This window comes from Melozone crissalis, unplaced genomic scaffold (assembly GCF_028551555.1).
Source record: "Melozone crissalis strain CALT ecotype California unplaced genomic scaffold, PUWL_Pcris_2 ptg000029l_1, whole genome shotgun sequence".
Lineage (NCBI taxonomy): Eukaryota > Metazoa > Chordata > Aves > Passeriformes > Passerellidae > Melozone > Melozone crissalis.
The window spans coordinates 12,808,964-12,830,133 of record NW_026535807.1 but is presented as its reverse complement, the minus strand read 5'-3'; the positions used below and the strand labels follow the sequence as shown (position 1 = coordinate 12,830,133).

The 21,170-nt window shown below is 36.4% G+C and overlaps 1 protein-coding gene across 12 annotated transcripts in view; it reads right to left on the bottom strand.

The window, feature by feature from the left end:
• The window catches only part of ERC2 (ELKS/RAB6-interacting/CAST family member 2), a 404,850-nt gene that overhangs the window by 130,187 nt on the left and 253,493 nt on the right, over positions 1-21,170 (bottom strand). For all 12 annotated transcript variants that reach the window (XR_008483247.1, XR_008483246.1, XR_008483248.1 and 9 more), the window contains one exon: positions 3,739-3,886. Coding sequence is in view for 1 of the 12 variants with exons in the window: in XM_054280975.1 (XP_054136950.1) it covers positions 3,739-3,886 (148 nt within the window). In the remaining 11 variants the exon portion in view is untranslated. The remainder of the gene's footprint in view (positions 1-3,738; positions 3,887-21,170) is intronic.

Genomic DNA, 21,170 nt, shown 5'->3' with positions numbered 1-21,170 from the left:
GTTAAAGAGCATAAACTGGAGAGGTAAAAAAGCAGCAGAGTGATCAATTGCATCTGCAGTACCCATGTGAATGGCTTCTTAACATGGATTCTACTCACTGTGCAGTGACACTGCACAATTCAACTGCACAATAAATGTCTGTCTGAAGCAGATCTGTGTAAACAACAACAGCAATAACAACAACACCACAAAGAGGAATAATAAAATTATGTGGTCCTATAATACTCAAACCTTTGAAATTCAAGGCAATCAGAAAATTAAATTAGTACAGCATCAGAAACTGAAGCAACAGTGATCAGGAACCAACCCTAGAGTTGCTGCTGCTCACAAGTGCTGCAGATAACCATGTCTGTAATGACATTGTGAAATACTAGGGCATGACTTTTCTGCTCTCATGCTTGTTAGACATACAGAGAGCTTAAATGCAATTAATTAATTAATTCAAAGTGCTGCAGAAAAATGTTTTGGGCTGCCAGAATAATCACAATCACAACAACTTCTAGAAATATGCTTTTTCTCATACAATAAAATAAACCCGTTCAATATCATAAAACACACAGTGAAATAAAGCTGAATTTATTTATCAGTGAAAATGCAATTTGGGGGATTTTGTTATTCTTGAATGTTTGATGCCACCACCATAATATCAGAGTAGCAAGGTTTCTGCAGTATTTAACTAGAACAGTATATGTAATGCAACATGCTGCCTACAATTCCACTTTACTCATTTGCTGCTGAAAGAGATTTTTTAAATATTTACAAGGTAATTAGTAAGAAATAATTCTGTGTATTGCATGCAAGAGAAAACATTGCTAGCTGTTAGTTTGCTGAGGAAGTGTGATTACACACATTTTTTAAATTCCTTGATGGTTTCTCACCCTTTTTGCTGCATTAGCAATATGTTGATGTGATGAAATATAGAGCAGTGAACTAAAAAACTCTGCCAAACACCAGCTTTGCGTCTGGCCAGAGTATTCTGTACACCTGCAGCCCTGAAAGCACTGGAAAGGTTTCTAATTTCATGTTTTGAGAAGAAAAATAAAATGCTCTCAAGGAGTTAGAAGACCTTGCATTTTGGCCAAGTGCACTTACATTTTTGGCACTATATCCTACAAGTGAAAAGAGACAACTGGGACGTTTTCTCTCAGTATCCAAGTTCAGGATGAATCAGTAACATAGCAGTGTCTTCTGCTCTTCCCAAAATCTCTTGAGAAGTTCTAAAAATTGACTTTCTAGCTAATTATTTCATGAAGGATTGCATCACTGTACAAATTTATCTAAAAATACCTTCTCAGAATTCTCCAAAGGAATCTTGGCCAGGGTGATTATGCACATTATGTAAGCACTCAGCCAAGCCCACATGGTAATTTTGTTTAATACTGTATTACTGAAAGGTTTTTTTTAAAGCCTACTACAAAGTTCTACAGTTCTCAAAATATAGCATTTGGTGTATGAATCAAAGCAATTCCAGTGGTTTTGTTTTGCTGGGAGTGTATTACTATGCTTCCCAATTATTTAAGCACTAAACAATAAACATTTAACTGACAGATTGCTGCTGCTAAATTGTATTTAAATCATTGCAATTAAATGTTTGTTTCTTGTGATAAAATGTGTTTGCAACACAGAGGTCAGAATTATTACAACTAATTTTACAGCTGAATACACTGTGATACAAATAATTTTTCTAGGTTATCTAGGTTTTGACATAAAAACAATTCTCTTCTTCCAGCTTAAAAATAACAGAACTTTTACTTAAACTCACACAGTCACAAGCCATAAAAAGATGGCTCAAATCATTCATATAAATAACATTTTAATCTTTAAAATATGATATGCCTATCTCTAGCTTTATTAAAATAAATCATAAATATTCCCATTTCCTGACAAAGGCAGAATATTTCACTTCTCTAAGATGCCTCTTTTTATTTTGCAGTGTGAAAAATTGTGACAAATTATTTTAAAATCAATGTCTTAATAGGGGTTTACAATGTATTTAACATTCACAAAGGCCAGAAAATGTGGATATATATGGGAGGAATACAGATTTTTTTATCATGGACCAGCATGTTATTTTGCCTCTCAATGCAAAAATTCCTCTTACAATAGAGAACAGGGATGAATTTAGGGCTTTATGTTAATGTTTAGCATTATTTAGTGATTCATCTTCTAATATTTATAAATATTTCTCCTTTGATGATCACATTAGGCTGAAGAAGTTGGGCTTTTCTGAGTTCTCTCTTTCAGCAGTGTAACAGCTGTGGAAATGGAGGGTGGGGCAAATAAGAGCAGAAGAAAACAAGCAATGCTGCAGCTGAACATTCACTGAGGCTCTTGAGAATCAGGAACAGCTCAAGAGGGAGCATCTCTCAAGGAAACAGAGGAACTGAATCACACAGGGGAATCTGCCCCTGCCCAGCACAGCCAGAGCAGCCTTTGTGCTGGATGCACATGAGAAACCTCTGGGGTACACAGTGGTTCTCCCCACAGGGATTAAAGAAGTATGAGTGAAGCCTACAAGCTCTATTATCAGATAATTCTTAAGTGTAATAAAGGGGTGACCTGGTTAAACCACATTCCTGTTCCTGGTGACTCTTTTTTTTGTGGTGTCTGAGATAACAGGGAGATTATTTTGGCATCAATTGAATCTAGTTAAATAGCTTTGCTGAAGATCTTTATCGCTATAAATAATGGAGGTATTTGAAGTATTTGGTTACAATTCTAACTGAAGTTCTCCAACACAATGCTTCTCTAGCAATCCTCTTCCTTCTCTCTGTCTGAAGAAACCCATCAATGTTTTGAACACTTTCCAGCAATGGCTTAAAGGTACAACACCAAAACAAAACAAGCACAACAACAAAACAGTTGCTCAGTTCTCTGATGAACACCCATGATATTTAAAGGTATCATGGAACATGGCAAAGGGGTGTATCCATTTACTCTTCAGTAACCTAAGATGAAGGTAAAAAAGGGAGATGTCTAAAAAAAATAAGCACCCTCTCTTTTCCAAAGAAAACCAAAACAAAAATCCCTAACATTATTTGGAACTCAACATCATCTGCTCTGGTGCAGCACAGTGGGATGAAGTGATAAAAAGCATGAAGCATATCTCCCTATTTATCATATAGATTTTGATGAAAAGTATCCTGGGCAGCTGATTGACCTGGTGACAATTGCATCATTGCCAGAATATATGTGATAATATCTGTTTCTAGAGGGTTTTTTAACTAAGTTGTTTTATTTAAACCTCAAATTACTTCTAGTGTTGAAGACACAGTGATTTTTACCCATTTGAGAATTCATTTCAAGGACAATCACAATTTCTAGATACCCTCTCAGAAAGCCTGAAGCCTTCTGAAAACACAATTATTTTACCACAGATAAGCAAATAAGTGAACAAGAGTAGATTAAAAAGAGTCCAGAGAATGGACAGATCTTGCTTTTTGCAAAGAGCATCTGCTGTCCTCTTTCACAGAATTAAGAAGGCTGGGAACTATATGAAGAGAGAAACAAAATGTATTGGCTGCATATAATGTGAGCCAAGTAAATGTGCAGCTAATTCTTAACAACTCCAGAGAAGCAATAAACACTCAAATGGAACACATCCTACCTTGTGCAACTGCTGACACAGGTCAGACCTGGCTTGAACACTTCCAAAAGGACATCAGCATAAAACAGTACAAATGGAAATAGGGCCAGTTTTCTGTTTCCATGAAAGTATGAAAAGGAAAGTCTCCCCACCTGCTGTTTTAACTGATGTACTAATCTGTCCTTCTCTCGTTTTAGGGCCATTACTTCATCTTGAGTCTTCTTTTTCTTTGAAGCAGACAGCTCAAGCAAGGCAATATTTGCATCTTTTTCACTAATTGCAGCAAGCAAAGCTTCCTGTCTGATAAAATAAATAAAATTAAAATTGTTAAATTCTCATTTAAAACAGATATATACTGCTGTACCACACTATGTGAGATGTTTCTTTCAATCACTAGGAGAATAATCACCTACCTTCTGAACACTTTAAATAGCAAACACTGTCAGGTCTCACCAAATCATGAAATAAAAAAATTAGCCAAAATTTTCTCTTTATACACTTTTCATTATTTGCTTCATCAACCATTTATCTCAGTCTATTTTACTACAATATGATATCTAATAGTTCTGTAAAATGTCTTGCTTTTAAAAATCTTTGATTTTTTTTTTGTAATTCACTTCCATGAATTCTAGAATACCTTACACAAATCTCTTTTGAATTATGCAGATCATAGAGATTGAATAAAAGAAAGCAAAGTGATAGAGATAAAACCAATTTTTATGTTATCCTGTTAACTTGGTCCTCTAGGGTTCTCACTGCAGGAATCTCTGGATGTCTTCCTCATATTACTTATAAGTTTTCCTATGGATTTATTATTATTTGCTGTGTCAACAGAAAAATACATTTCTAAAAGTAAAATTCTAGGGTTTTAATCTGATTGTTCATGATAAATCACTTCCTTTGTAATCCTGACCTCTCAATTTTAGAGAGCAAACAGAATCTTGCAGCACTCAAATATGGGATGACACAGACACTCACAGGGGCACATCACAAACAGTTTGTGAGGACGTAAGACAAAGGAAATTTTTTACAACATGCAGTCAAAAGCACAGATCTTGCAGTGTCTTCTACCCTAAAAAGCTCATGCTCTGGCAAGGCCATAATCTGTCCTTTAATTTCATAAATAAAAGAAATCTATTCACCTTCTGCAATGTACTCGGTGACAGTCTATGACTTATCAGCCAAGAAAGAGCACATAATACCTAATAGCTTTTAGAAAAGAATATGTTATGGCCTGTGCCTTTTCCCAGAACTATATAAGATCAATCATTAAAAAATAAACAGGGATAAATGAATCATAAATTAACCTTAGGCTCCAACTGCTAATAAATGTAAGAATACAGCTCGTGAACTTCATACAGTCAAGGTGAGCTAAAAGTTTGGAATTCTCACAGTCCTTTGCTTGCCAGCAAAAATGTCAAGAAAGTTACTTCACTTTTATTTCAAAGTTCCTAATGTATTAATATAAATATTTATAGGACAATATTTCTGATGGAGTCAAAGAAAAACAACCCATTTATTTTAGGTGAAGTTATGCGACATGGATCAATTTTAGATAAACAATTGCATTTTATTCATACACTTTAATAGTCTCATTTATTATTCTGTCTTGTTCATTCAAATCTCAGTTAAATGATGTTTAAAAGAAAATTCTGTAGGACTCCAACAGTCTTAATTTAAATTATAGTTATGAATTATTTTAAATAATCAATATGACACAAAAAATATATATCAGAATGCTGCATATTCATAATGCTAATTTGAAATGAAATATAGGTACATTGTTTTTCTACAAACCTCATAATAATGCATAAAAATTGTTGTGTAGTGATTTGTAGAAGGCTCTCAGTTTGTTTATGTGTTGTGCTCAAATACCTATTCCATAACATTTTCATTAAAATATTAGATTTTTAATACATCAAAATAGAAAGAAAAAGTGGTTTGCCACTCTATTCATTTCCTCTGAACTTGCAGAAAGCAAGCAATTTATCATTAAATCATGGAATGAGTTGGGAAGGACCTTAAAGCCCATCCAGTGCCACCCCTGCCATGGCAGGGACATCTTCCACTGTCACAGGGTGCCCCAAGCCCAAAGGCCAACCTGGCCTTGGACACAGCCAGGGATCCAAGGGCAGCCACAGACACTTCTCTGGGCACCCTGTGCCAGGGCCTCACCTGCCCCACAGATGTCAGGCATGATAACACAAGTTCCCTGGCAGAAATAAAGGTATCCTGTGATTTTAAAGCCAAAGAAAAGGAAACGGCATATTGCACATAGGCATGGAATACGTTCCTCCAAATTAAATAAGGTTCACTCTTCTGCATTTTTCTGAGAGCATGCTGTCATAAAATTACAGCGAAAAGTCAGTTAGAAGTGTAACAATGTTCCAGTTATAATATCTCAAGTTAAACATTAATACTACCATCACAAACCTACCTATTTTCATTTTGAATGTGTTAAAGAAACCTACATCACAGAATTTCCAAGGTTTCAGAACTCTTAAACTTGTGTTCTTAAGTTGTGTAGGTTAACCCCATGCCAGCCAACCCCAATATAATGTCTGCTCTCTAACAGCAAATTCCACAGTAAATACTTGTAACCCATGAGGTTTTTAATGATATATAGTTATTTAACACATATTACAGCTGTAAAAAGCCAAAAATTGAATAAAAGGATTAAAGGTTGAAAAGGACATGAAGCTATACTGAAATTTTACTTCTCCGAAAGTAAATCCGCAGTAAAAAGACAAACCTGACTGGTGAGGAAGAAGAGTCAGAACTACTGAATTATTTGGTATCATTTCAACATCTGATAATAGGATTCAGTCACATCCATATTTTTTATACTGCCAGCCAAAATATGATCTTGTGATCTTAACTGCTCAGCTGTGCAATATTCTCCACTCCACTTTAAAGTAACAGATGAGGTGAAACCTCTCATAGGAGAGGAGAGCCAGTCAACATGCTTTGAAAAATCTGCACTCTGGATTCTGCAGGCCCAAACCCACAAAATTTTGCAGACCCTAGCATGTATTTTCTCAGCTGATGGGGATTTTCCTATCTTGGGAAAATGCTTGGGAAAATATGTAACCAAACACTTGATTCCAGGACATAACGACTCATATCAAGCACTTCCAGGAAATGGTGGTTCAGAGTCATGTGAAATAGCTGCTGTCAAATGACACCACAAGTGGTCCACTGAGACACTCCAAGATTTGAATCAAACCCACAGCACATATATGTTTAAACTTCCCCCCGTAAAATTATTGCCAACATATTTTTTAAATCTTTGTAGTTAATTTGAGTGGAGCTGGGAGGAGACGAGTGCGCAACACCAGGGTGGGGATTTCTGGGGAAGTGCTTCCCCAGCCACATGGAATGAAGAACACATCAAATGCAAACTCACACTGCCAGCACTCTTGCAGCCACCGAAATCATTATTATTATACCCAAATGTGTGCCAGCCTCTGTTGAGAAGCTGCAAAGCCTCAGCTATCAGAGACAAGGTGTTTGAGCTCGGGCACGGTGCCACACAAAGTGCTGATGGCTCGCAGACTGGGGCTGGCTCACACAGCCTGCCCAGGGTGGGCACAGCACCTGTCTCCACTGACACATTCCTGGATGTGGCAGCAGATTATCCATGTTTATTATCATAGAAAATCTCAACAGCAATAGCCTCAAATATAAGTGGCATTTAACCAGGCATCTAGGTTAACAAGAGGTTGACACAGCTGGTCTATTCTACCAAATGATAGGTCAGTTGCTTTAATTCTTGTTAATTAACTACTTCTGTTCAGAGTGAAGACAGAGAAGCCCAAAGATTTTATTATTATTTTTAAGAATACAAAATAAAGATGCAGGTTGTGACAGAGCACCTGAGGAAAGCCATATCCTCCTTCTGCATGACCAGGATCCAGCCCCCACTAAGTCCCTGGAAGACAGAGGTGGAAAAAGATCTCGTCCATACTTGTGAGCCACTGGAAGTAAAGAGATCCAAGCATTTATGAAGCTGCCTCTCAGGACAGATCAGGATCTCTATGTTATCATATCCTATTGATTACATATTGCACACTAGTTTATCCACATCAGTGAAAGTTGTTATGCTAGCCTTTCATCATACTTCAAGTTTCCTATGGAAGAACAAAACCTCATGGACAGAAGCAATTTGTTTTAGCTATTCAGTAACCTTTCTAAAAAATTAACTTGACTGTTTTTGCAGCAAACATTTGAAATGAGATTATCTGGCCATTAGGAACAGGGTTAAAATGCCAGCAAAGTGGATGACAATAATGATTTTCTCACCTACAAACACAATGTAAACTAGTAGCAAGGTTTTTACCTAAATCTCTCAGATAAGTCATGCACTTCTACCTTGCTGCTAGAAATGAAACTCATCATGAGTTTTAGTGCTAAAATTTTTGAAAATCAGGATCTGATTTGGCACCAAGAGCAACATACAGTCTGATACACTCTCAGCTAACGTGCCTAAGAGTGTAAGCATAATTTATAATTCCTAATTATCTACTGTGTCAGGAAAAAAAATGACTATCCAAATACAGTTCTACAGAGATGTTATCACTATTTGCAGCCAAAATGTCTCCTTATTGTTTAATAAATTATAGCAATAAAATACATTTTAAAATAATTTATTGGAGCAGTGGATTAAATGACATTCTTTAACAGTAATATTTATAAAGAGTAATCCCTTTTGTTATTAGTAGTTTTTCCTCTCTTTTTTTGGCAAACTAATCTGTTATACAAATAACAGGGTAGTATTTTTAACACAAAAAAAAAAAAAAAAAAAACCAGTCTAGCTTTTCACAGTAAAAGTAAGTAAACCCTCAAATTAAAAAAGATATATTAAACCTAACAGCAAATGCTCCACATTGGTAATTATTCTGTCCATTTTTCTTTCACCTGCATAAATTAATTCCTAGGATTCCTAACTTATATCTTCCACTACAATATGCTGATTATTGCAAGGAGAGGAATGAAAACTTTTCCCTGGAAAAGCAAAAGTTATGAAATGAAATTTCTCCTCCCCGGGCAAATGCTGAGTGCAACAACCCACACACAGCAACCTCAGGCCAAGTCTCCTTAACACAGAGCCAGTGAATGCAACAGTCTCTCAATAAGCACACTCACAGCTGGGGGATCTGGGCTGACTGTCCAAGTGCTTCCACTAAGAGGTACCAAGGAAATCTGCACAAAAATCTGATTATATTTAACATCACTTCATATACAATACAAACAGAACATATGAAAGAAACACTACCACTCTGATGACCAGGAATTTACACAAGTTGTGTTCTATCCAAAATTCCAGTTTGTATAATGTTTCCATTAACTAATGAATGATGGACTAGAAAATCTATTTGTTATATTTCAATGAGGTTTCAGAATGGGGGGATTTTCATGTGCCATGAAGACAGGAATAAAATTGGTCTTTACAAACCAAAGATGCTGTCTAGAAGAGTAAGGAGAAACTCCATATTGGTGATCTGTTGTGAATAAGGCAAGTATCATATTAAGAATTAAAACCAAAAATAGATTGCAAGGCAAAAGTGAGTCTTTTCATCTACACAAAAGGTTTTGGCTGAAATACTGAATCCAGTACTCCCTGAAAAATGTGGGGAAAGGCAGAGAAATGACTGATGAGAAAACACCAGGAAAAACTACAATAAATAGTCTCTGAGTGACAATACAGTAATGAGAACCTAAAAGGCTATGTCAAATTGAAATAGAACTACTTTTTTCTATATTCATGGCACACAAAACAAGAAGCAATGTCCATAAATTGCAGAAGAAAGCAGCAAATGTTTTCCTCCTAATATCTAGCCAAGGTGTAGTAATAATGATCATTCCTCAGTGATAGTCAAATACAGAGAGTCCTTTCCTTGGAGGAATGATCAATTATTAGTATGAAAATAGAGATAGCTTTTAAACAAACAGAAAGTATAAAATAATATAAATCTTTTAGTAAAGTCACTGGAAGTAGTGTCAAAGAAAAATCTGGATTTAAAAAAATTTCCTTACTTAGGATTAGAGAAAGCAGGTGATAGCAAAATAACTCAATTATTAATGTTACATAACACCTGAAAAATGCAGTCTTGGGGATCTCTAGCAATACACATGCAGAGTTTGCATTTGGGAAAGCATCTGTCCTGGAGTGAAAAAATTACTTAATATGAAAAGGAAGTCTTAGCATACTGAAAGGGAAGATAAGATAATGCAAGAAGAAATAAATCCATGAAAGTCTCTGTTGAATGCCAAACTGAAAAAGTATATTGTATACAGTATTTTATCAAACTTCAGCCTAAACAAATGTCAAATGGAATAATTTTTTTAACAAATATGGGCAACAACTGAGAAAAAAGGGTTGCTCACTAGCATATATTTAGTCAAGATTAACTAAGGATAAAAAAATGTACTAAGAACAGATTTAATAAGCCTAAACTGTCATTCAGCTAGTAGGAGGTATTCAAGATACAGCTAATAAAACACAAAAAAATGGTTCTAACCACCCACAAAAAAATCTCAGTAGTATAAAACACTGAAGGATGACCACTAAGATAAATGCTTTCTTTTGAGAGCTGCCTTGCAGTTAACCTTCTTAAAGAGTCTCCCAGAAACCTCTAATCATAATACATTGCATTGCCACTTATCACAGTCAATTTAGAAGTGAGCTCTGTAAACACTCCTGCCTTACTCCCCACCTCTGTTAGTCTAAGAATAATTTTTTGAGCTTTAATAAAAGAACTCCTGACAACTTTTTGGGAGGTGGGGTGAGTCCTTAGAAACAGTCCAATTGTAACCTAGCAGAATTCCAAGATTAAGATTTATAGAAACAAGACCTTACAATGAGAACTTTTACTGCCTTTACTACTTAAGCCGTTCTCCACAAAATACAGAAATGCAATTTAAAAAGCCACTATTAAAGCTAAATCAAGTCAGAAATGTTTGAACTAATGATATACAGTACAATACTCAGCCAGCTTCTTACATGCTAATCATACTGAAGACAAAAAAAAAAAACCCAGTTCAATCAAGTTTTTCACTTTAATTATTGTTTTCTTTCCCTTGTGACCCCCGGTATTCAACCTTAAGTTCAGTAGGAGGTGACTAGAGATAGACGGTGATGAGAGATCCTGTTTGAAACAGCTTCTCTCTGTCACTCCCAAAGCAAATAAATGGTTTGTTAAAACATGCTGTTAATCCATTATGGATGTGCATGCATCTTAGAAAATAAACTCCAGAATATTATTGGTATTTTAAAGCTTTTTCTGACAGAAAATTTATCACTCCAGTTGCTTGACAAAAGAACATTTATGGATTACTCCTTTTAAATGAACAATTATCTTGCACTGTATTCAAAGAACAAACCCCTTTGAAATACTTTCAGAAGACAAAGAGAGCATGAAATTGCATTTTGGGTTGTCCTGGCTCCCTTAACAGCAAACACAGACAACTATTGGTGCTCCACAGCCCAAACACACCAAGAAAGGGCTGCTCCATTAAGTGTGGGACAGAAAAAGGGGGGCCTGCTCTTACACACCCACTCCACACTCCAACCCACCAAACACTTTTCCTCACATGATCTGAGTATCAAATCTTGAATTTTCCATCAGATTAAGTCTTCTGCTGAAAGCAGGTGTGAGCATTAAGTATTAGTGCTTACACTATGTGAGATGGACAACAAATAGCCTCTATATTACACCTGTATTCAATTTATATTAGACGTAAATTAAGCTAAAATCAGGAAGAAAAGGGAAGATTCATCTGTTCCTAATATGAAATTTCAGAGTAAAAGGAAAGAAGCAAAAGAGAGGACCTGATTCTGAATAACCTCAAGGAGTTTCTTGACAAAGCAGCTTCCTTTTCCATCTGTCCTCCTCCATTCTACATCCCCAGAGCCACAGTTCATTTCTCCTGTAATCATACCTCTCCTTACATCTCCCAAATTGCCTTTACACTGGCAACTTCAAATTATTATCACTTTTCTCCTCCTTAATGGCAACTTGAAATGTTGGTTGGTTATAGGTCCTTTGTTAAGGAAACAAAACTAATCCAGATTTTAAAAGGCAAAGAAGGAACTTCTTGCCAATATTTCAGGACTAGTTTTCAAGTTGGGCACTCAACTGCCCTTTGAATTCTTGGAACTTTTTCAAGCCCTATAACATTGTACTCCTGATGTCTTGATAACTTATATTTATTAATGACGGATAAGTAAAACAGGTGGGCTAAAAAAGACATTGTGAAACCAATTACATCAGAGTTTCACAGATCATGCTTCCATAACCACTGCATTACCAATTCATTCAAACAGGCAGTTCACACAGGAGCAGGCATAATAACCTTCAGACTGTGTGAGAAATACAGAGGAAAAATAATTGACAGTCCTGCAAACATAATGGAAGAAATTAGATGACAATTATTCCTGAGTTCTGCAGCTTTTTACTGGAACTGACTCCTGTTGCTCATTTGGCTTTGTTTGATTCTCCACAGGAATGACACCAACACTTGGATGAAATCCCTCTGCCTGCTCTGTGCCACAGCCCAAAGCAATGCAGAAATGGGGATTGCAGGGAAGAGCAATGGGATCTGAGCACATGGGATTGTGTTACAGCACAACATGGCACTGCACAGGGTCCACCTAAGTTAAACAGGAAAACAAAGCTACAGGTAATCTGTCATTGTCAGCCCCCTCATCCTTCAACAGCGCTTTTTTTGTTTATAGAAGACAAAGATAAAAGTGCTTTGGAGGAGGAATGGTTTGATCTTTAGAATATAGTTCTTGGTAATGTTTTTGAACTGCCAAATAAAGCTTTAAGCAGGGAAAAATGTTACTAGTAAGAGCTATTATGGTTTTAATGAATTTTCAGAGAATTCAAAATATTTGAGTCAAAGACATATAAAACTGAGATGCAGAAACATCACATTAAAAAAAAACAACCTTTAACTTTTGTTAATTGTAATCTGTCCTTAATATTGAGTTGAAAACACATTCCAAATTACCATTTGTTACAAAGTAGATGGTTATATTAAAGGATCAGTGGGGCTTTTTTCAGCTTTTAGTAAATGCTGATCAAGAAAATTATCCATAGAAACAAAAATTACACAAAACTCAATTTCCTTCCTTTCCACTGGAAATTAAACAAAAATATTAATTTGGTTTTAAAAGAAGTCTTCCTTCTTAAGGTCTTCCTTCTAATTTTCACAATTCTACAAGGAACTGCCCTTTGAACAACAAACATAAAACTCACAAAATCCAATGCAGATCACATGAAAATATGTCACAGAGTGGCTCCATTTTGAAACAAAATATATAAATCAGTAAGAATATATTAGAACTCATGCCTTGAGCTTTACAGTGCATTAGAAGGCAATTTTGACAAATAAAACTGCCTGGGCACCTAAAGAATTACCTGAATTACTCTTGAGTCTGGGAAGTCAGAAACATCATTACCTTTTCTAACATGATGACATTCATCACTTATTCCTACAAGTATGTGTTAAAAGTTACAAAGTTTAATTTGATTGATACAGGAAATTCTACCAATTATTACAATACAACTTTTTTATTTTGTAAAATTATGTTTCTGTTAAACTTGCCTGGTTGATAAGGTATTACTAGGCATAGAAGAAACTTTAACATATCATTTCTGACAATTTAATTATATCTGGAACTACTGGAACAAGCCACAGAAAACAAGTATTAACACCAATAATTACTGGAGCTAATATTAAAAAAAAAGTAAACTGGATAAAGAAGATAAGTTATTTTCATTTCTTCTCTAACTAGCAGGCCACAATTTCTTTAGGCAGAATGTCTAAAGACCTAATTGCCTAAAAATGTTGTATCAAAGAATATTTATTCAAACCCTGTCCCATTAACTTTATCTCAGTGGAAAAAAAACCCAAATTTATTTTTTAAAAAAATACTGCATACCCAAAATACAGCACATGAAATGAATAACTATAAAATAGAAAAGTATTAGTAAAGACAATGAAAGCCTGGAGTAGGAACAAGATATTTTATTTATAAGGAGAGAGGAAATTAGGCAGCAGCACACAAATATTTCTCTAATTAGTATCTTAAAAGATTAAAAATGAAAGAGATAGGATACCACATGATGTTATTTAATTATATGACTTCCCTGCTAATGGAGCTGTTCACAAGCATTGCCAGAAGCATGAAGACCTCACATGATTCAACTTTACATAAAGAAGTTTCCTCATTGATCTTCTTTGGTGGGTTAACTGCTTGAAAATCTGTTTCTGACTAAGGAGACATTTTAGAAAATGCATATGGAGAGTCTTGGAGTTCTAAAATAACCCACCCTGGCTCACAGTGAAGACACTTGGTGCTTTCTCAAGGCAGACTAAAGAGGTATAAACCATGACTGGTCAGGTTTAGAGCCACAGGATGGATGTTGGAATGGCATTAAGAAGCACAGCAGAAATAACAGAATGAAATAACAGAACTGAGATATCTTAGTGTAGTTCCATAATGAATTGTAGAATGTTTAGTCTTCATAAACAACATCTCACACGTGATATGAACTAAGACATGAAGTCCCTATTGATTTCAGTAACATTTCTGATAGTCTTTAGCAAAACTTCTTAAACTAGAGGACTTTTACTCAGAGAAAAAAGGCTTTGCTTTTGTGCTACAATCAAGTTGGTTCAAATTCTACTATAAAAATGGGTAAAAAATCAATTAATCCATAAACCACACTGGTTACTGAAAATCAGTACTACATGATATTTTTGAAATCATTAACATCAGTGAACTAGAATTAAAAAACTATATGGCTCTTACTGTTTGTTGGTTGGTCAATCAAACTGGTGTTTCTCTCTTGTCAATATTTTATCTATCAACTCTCTCCATTGTTAGAACACTTCCTTCTCAAGCTATCAGCCAGGTCTGTGACAGAAACTGACTGGTCTAGTTGGGGTATTCTCATTATATGTTAAAATAACCTAGGTCAATCTTCCTGGGAGAAGGGGGTATTGAGACTTTACCAGAAGCAGCTACCAAACACAGGTCAAATAGCAAAATCAGGTTTCCCCAGGGATAGTCCTACAAGATCTATGTTTGCAAGAACATTTGAATTAATAAAAAACGTTGAATTTCTACAGTGGCTATGGTACAAAAATCCATAAATTCCTTCCAAAATGTAAGACATGGGCTGTCCATCTAACAAAAATCAATAACGTTTTTGGAAAGAAAACCAAATTCAGCAATTGAAAAAAAAAAAAACCAAAAATCCCTCTTTAGAAACAAATAGAGGACATGTTCTAGAGGCTCTGCATGCCCGTGGTTGATTTTTTTTTTTAAGCTATGTACAAAGTTGCACTTACTGCAACCATGGATAAGCTCTAGAATCCATGACCAAAAGAAAAATTTCTGAGCAGGATTTTGAACATTACCTGAATCAACAGCACATCTGGAAAGAATTGTGGCAGAATCAGCCCAAGAAGCAGTTGCTATGGAAAATGCTGGCTGAAATTGCTATCCGGGTGGCCTTGTGACTCACACAAATAATGTGATCCATTTTCAGATGAGCTGTCACTAGAAGGAGGAATGCTAATAGAAGTGCCATTGCTATGAGAAATAAAACAGCAGCTGTTAATTTCTGCACTGAGCCCAGATGCAGTACAGGTGGGAGGAAATAATGGCACCTCAGCTGCTCAAAGAAGCCAGAAGTAACCAAATCAAAGCCTAGGTACAATTGTAGGTGTAGGATTTTTTTCCCGCTGCACAAAAGGGACCTCCTTCGTCACTACAACTCAACCCTGCAGGTACCTCTGCTGCTGAATGTGCCCTCCAGTACAACAGAAAATGCATAGACTCAGAATACAAAATGATGTGAAACATTCTAGACGTTACTTTAAAGCATATGAGAACCATGCTAGCTGGCTCCAACAATTCTTCCCCAAATAAGAAAGTAACATAAAAACTTGCCAAAAAGACAATGAAAGAGAGAATACAGCATTATCCTTTCTGGACTAAAAAAACCAAAAATTCATACCAGGATTGAGCACAAAGAAATTTTATCTACGTCTGCCTTATTTTTTTCCAAAAAAAAAGAGGAAGGCGTGCAGGTTATTATTGTATTCATTACAAAACTCTGTGATTTAACAACAGAAAACAAAGTTCTAGTTAACAAAGAACTGAGGTATTTTTAAATGTAGGAAACACTATGTAAAATAAAAATATTTAAAAGTACATTCAAGTATTAAAAACTTGGCAAAGACATAGTTGGTTTGTTTCTTCTATCCATTTTAAAGCTACCTTTTCAACACTGCCCATGGTTCTACAGTTGACTTCAGCTTATCCTTAAGGCAGAGATTGGTAATATACAGAATACAAAGGAACAAAGTATGTTTCTCCCCAAATTACTTCCATGCTTCTGAACACTAGTGGAAGTTACTCCGTAATGAACAATTACTAACAGCTACAATTGTTTGGGAGGAACAGAGTCCATATGATGTTTATAAAGGCTGACATATTCAGTTCACATTCACAGGAAGCAGAGTAGCTTGAAGCAAGAGAGCTGAGGAAGGAACTCATCACATCAGTGCTGACTACCTAAGTGAAAAGCAAATCAGCAAAGTGTATGGGAACACAGCTTCACATGTGTTGACAATACCTCGAAATGTGTGTTCTAAGAAAACACTGTTTCAGACACTCATATAATAAAAAAAATTATTTTTATTTCTCTGTAATCACTACAGTGAATAAGACACGCAGAATATAATAAAAGGAGGAACTGCTAATAAGTATTTCCTCAGTAGGTATTTTTTCAACAGGTAGAATAACTCTTACTGGTTATAATCAAATCCTGGGGTTAGCCAGTGAAATTTTGAAGGATCTGGAATACTAAATAGAGATTAATTTTTTAGTTCTTTCCATTTGTCTGTAAGCAATGTCCCTAGTTGCCAACCCTTTGCATCTGAGAACCTCTCAAGGAGTAATGTCCCACTGAGTGATCCAGCTTGCACCCTGCCCATTCACAGCCCCGTGCTGCTCCCACCTCTCTTCTGTCTTAGCAGTTCCTGCTGCCACTTCCACTCCACCTCAGTCCCAACAGCTCCTCTGCTCCCTGCAGCTGTGCCAGCACTGTCCCTTGGCCAGGAACGTGGCTGGCTTGGAATCCCTGCCCCATGCACCCCAACAGCCCCAGCTCCAGCCGGCTGATACACACACAACTGATGAACACACTGCACAAACCTAAAACCTACCTGGCAGAACTCATCAGAGCAGTTTAATCTCTGGAGTGCCTCATCATTAACTCTGTGTCATTATCTGGTAACTAAACCAGCAGTCACAATGCAGTAAAATGAATAAATCAGAGCACAATCAAAATCTGCCGAAAACAATACCCAAAGTTTAAGAGTGTATTTAAAAATGACCAGTTCTTGAACTGAGAGATGGACAGAACCCCATCTGTGTCCCCAATTCCTTTCCAGAAACACCTTAAATTCTTCCAAGGACACAAGCATATGTTTTGATTGAAGAGAGAGGCCTTAGTTTTTCAAGGAACAGAACAGAGACTCAGGAAAAATTTCCAAGTCCACAAAGAAATTATTACTGACAATGACTACTGCCCCTCACTGGCAATTTGCTAAAAATGTTGATAAAATTTGCTAGTTAAAAAGCTGTGGCATTCATTTTCTTAAGACTGATCTAATACAAATCACCTTAAATTAATATATTACATAACATATAAACCTCAGCTGCTGCAGGAGAGGACAGAAGCTACCAAAAGAAAAAATAGCATTTCTCAACATTTAAAGACTCACAGATCAATTTTCAATTGTCACCTTCAAGGTGATGTACTGTTCTTTAAGCTACAATTACAAACCCACCAATTTGAAATTATTTCATAATGTACATAGCAAAATATGTCTACATATGCTTTAAAAAACCTGTGACTTCAGACTAATTGATTGAAGGAAAATGAAGTTATTGAAAAATATTCAATATATCCCACTGATCCTTTTTGCACAGAAACTGAAGTGGTGAGAAATCTACAAAGGGCCATAAAACTCTTGGTCTGAATTTATTGTTGTTTATTCCAATCAGGTAAGATCACAGTTCAGAAAATCCTAATCAAGAAAATATTTTAAGTGAATCTCATTAGTCATAGGCTGTGTCAGTGTCCAGCACAAAGTCACTGCTTCCAGGTGTTGTGTGATTATATCCCAATAATGAACAAAACTCCCTCTCAGGAGCCAGACCAGCTCACCTGAGCAGAATGTCCACACTGAAACAGGGAACAGGAGAGCTTGCTGGCAGGCTTTAGAGCAACAGGTAACGCTCAAACACACTCACACACACAAGAGACACAAGTCCTTTGCTCCTTGCTTGATCTATCAGTGGCCCATGGACCTGTGAAAATGCTCTCCTGCACCTTCATGAGCCCTAAGCACAGTAATGCACAAGCTACTCTAGTACTGCAGAACTTGAGGTAAGGATTAAGTTTCATGCTGCTACTGCCAGGAATCCCCAGAAAAAATTATCAGAATGTGTCTTCTGAGTATAATAAAATAGAGATATTGAGAATTCCAGGCATGAGGTTTTTTCCTATTCAATACAGACAAGCAAGAGTATAGCTTACTAAACCACAGCAACCCTCCAGAGTAAAAACATCCAGCTGCTACATTTGGTCCAAGTCTAATTCTGAAAAGGGACCCCAAGGACTCTAGTCCTCATAAGGTCACCATGTGGTATCAATTGGCCTAAAGTGCCTTTCCAAGCACCTTTTTTTGCCAAAGATTCCTGGTTCCCTGTGCTCCATGCAGCCTGCACAGCTGGGGCACATTATTCTTCAGCTCATCCAGACTGGGGGCCTGGTTTTAACAAGGCCACAGGATCAGAGGGCACAGCAACTCTCTCCTATCTCATATATTCTAGAGTTTCCTTCCTGTGGAAGTTAAATGTAAAGGTGAGTTGATGGGATTACTTGCAGATCTCATCCTGCCATCCTTCAGAGAATCTCCATTCACAGATTTTCAGCACTGTCCATCAACAAGAGATGCTCTTGCAGGAGTGCAAAGCTCTGTTTTAAGAAAACATGTATGTCCAGGTGCCAAGGAAAAGACCACATGTGTCCAATTCATCCCAGTTCTGGCTTTGTCCTTCCCTCGCAGACTCTCCATAGAAAGTGCACCTCATGTGAAAGTGGGAATTAGCAGTGTGTCCACCAACAGATCCTCTCCTGCCAAGAGGTGCTCACTCTGGACAAGGTCAGTTTAAATGAAAAATAAAGCCAGCCTATGGAGGACATCCGAGCGCATAAAGCCTAAGGACTGTGGAGATTTTGGCAATACAGCAGAGGTGCCAGGGTCAGAGCTTAAGTGTGAATCAAAGCAGTCCTAAATCAAGCAGCTGCTTCAGATTAGCATCACCATGGGCATTATGTTATTTCAGAGTCCTTCCCTGATTTCTTTTGCATGGTGGGATGACATGGGCCTAAATGATACACTTTAATAACCAGAATGTCTCTATCATATTCCTCAGGAAAAAGTGAACCCTATATTTCAAGGAAGAGATCCTTAGCTGTTCCAGCTACTAATGACATTTGTTTAAAAATGAAATGTATTACACATATAACAAATAGATATTTTCAGTGAAACTCTCAGTACTTTCACTTTCCAAATACCATTTCCATTGTACTCCCACCAGCAAATGTTTACACACCATATCTCAATCCAGAAAAACAACAGAGATTACAAAGAATTTCTCAAACACGGCTGCCACTCTCTCTCAGGGTAGATTTGACCAAACTTTCTGTACAAACGGGGTTATTCAATTTTATTTCTTTTTAATTTTTAAAAAGTTTTGAGTCTGAGGAAGATTAAGTAGTAATATTTATAGGCATTTATAAAATATGCAAATCCACATAAGGAAACAAAATTTAAAATGAGTGTGAAGGCTATGATGACAATTATATTGAAAGAGCTAATTACAGCCCAAACCAAGGACTTCTGTAAGCTGCAAATTTACAGTTCCTTGGAAATGATGAGACTCACAACTGCAGTAGTGAAAATATTATTGCTTCTGTAAACTCCAAGCTCAAGTATAAAGTAGATATGTAATCTTCAACTCCCTAAACACTCCAATTTGGCCACTAAAGATGCTGGTTTACATTTCCAAACATTTTCCCCTGTCACTACTTTTTATACTTCAGTTCTCAGGTTGTAAGTATTTGTTACTTGCAAAGCAACTCCTTTTGAACGCAGAATCATGGGAGGCATTTGTTACTAACTGCTAATGCAGCCTGCCAAACAAAAACTCCCTGCTGGTGACATGACCACCTAGTGACCTCTAAAAATGTTTTAACAATGTGAAAAATATCTCCCTCTTGTAGGAAACAGCAATTTTTTAAATTAAATGTACATTGAATGTTCGCTTACATACAGATAAATGGTATTCAGAGTCACCTTCTCTGTTTCCAATTTCAATCTTTTGAAACCCAGCCCAAACCTAAATAAATAAACGTTGATACTAAGAGGAAACTAAGAGCTCAAGAGCCTTGTGATTTCACAAACAGCTTTTTTCCATTTTCTAAAATCTAAACTTCGAGCCAGACATAGAACAGGTAATGAAAAGAAACAAGTTTGGCAGCTCCTATGTGGGTCTAAGCTGAAAATATGTCAGGCAGAAATAAGTGGCTATAATTTGGCAGATTTAAAGTCTTTAAAAGTTTGCAGCTTGCTGAACTGATTTTTTTTAGTATGTAAAATTTGCAAATTGAAACACTATAACAGTGCTGAAAAGTGACTGTTACATAACGCCACCATAATCAAGCTTTTAGACATCACTTTACCACCACCTATTCCTAATGCAATAGCATCACAAATAGAAAAACACATTAGGCTATCTACTAATATGATAATGAACACCTAATGCTTAAATATGCTATATTTCTTTAATATTCATTGAGTGTGTTTTTTTCAAGTCACCAGGACACTGACAGCTTTCAAGGAAGTACTTTTTAGATAGTTACATCTCATTCCTTTACTTCTTTCTTATTTAGAAGACACTGGATTAAAAAATACTGCTACTTGATGGGATTTAAAAAAAAAATAGGTTTCTGGAATATTAACCTGTAATTGCCTCAGCTCACTCATTAAGAAAAAATGTCCCAATCTTACTCCATCGACATTTATGATTTTCACCAAGAACAATAAACCAGCTGAGGCACAAGCCTTGAATCTCTCTCCTATTCTCAACCCTTTGTGCCTCTGGTCCAATAGTGCATCAGGCTGAACCAGGCTCAGCAGGCTGATGCCACAAGGCTGACCAAAGTCACAGCTCCTTCCAGGGCTTTGCCACAACTGCACACAACTTCAAGGGTGACATGGAAATTCAAGTCCTGTTAAAAAAAAAGTTGTTCATCTTCTCCTATATTAAGGCTTTGAATGAAAAAGCAGAAAAGCTGAGATACTAAAGCTGAACAGCTGAAATACTGACATCACAAATAATCCAGAGGAACTTCCTACAGATTTTGAGCACATTGAGTAAAGTCCTCATTACACCAACATGTTACATCAGTGCACAAGGGCATCCATT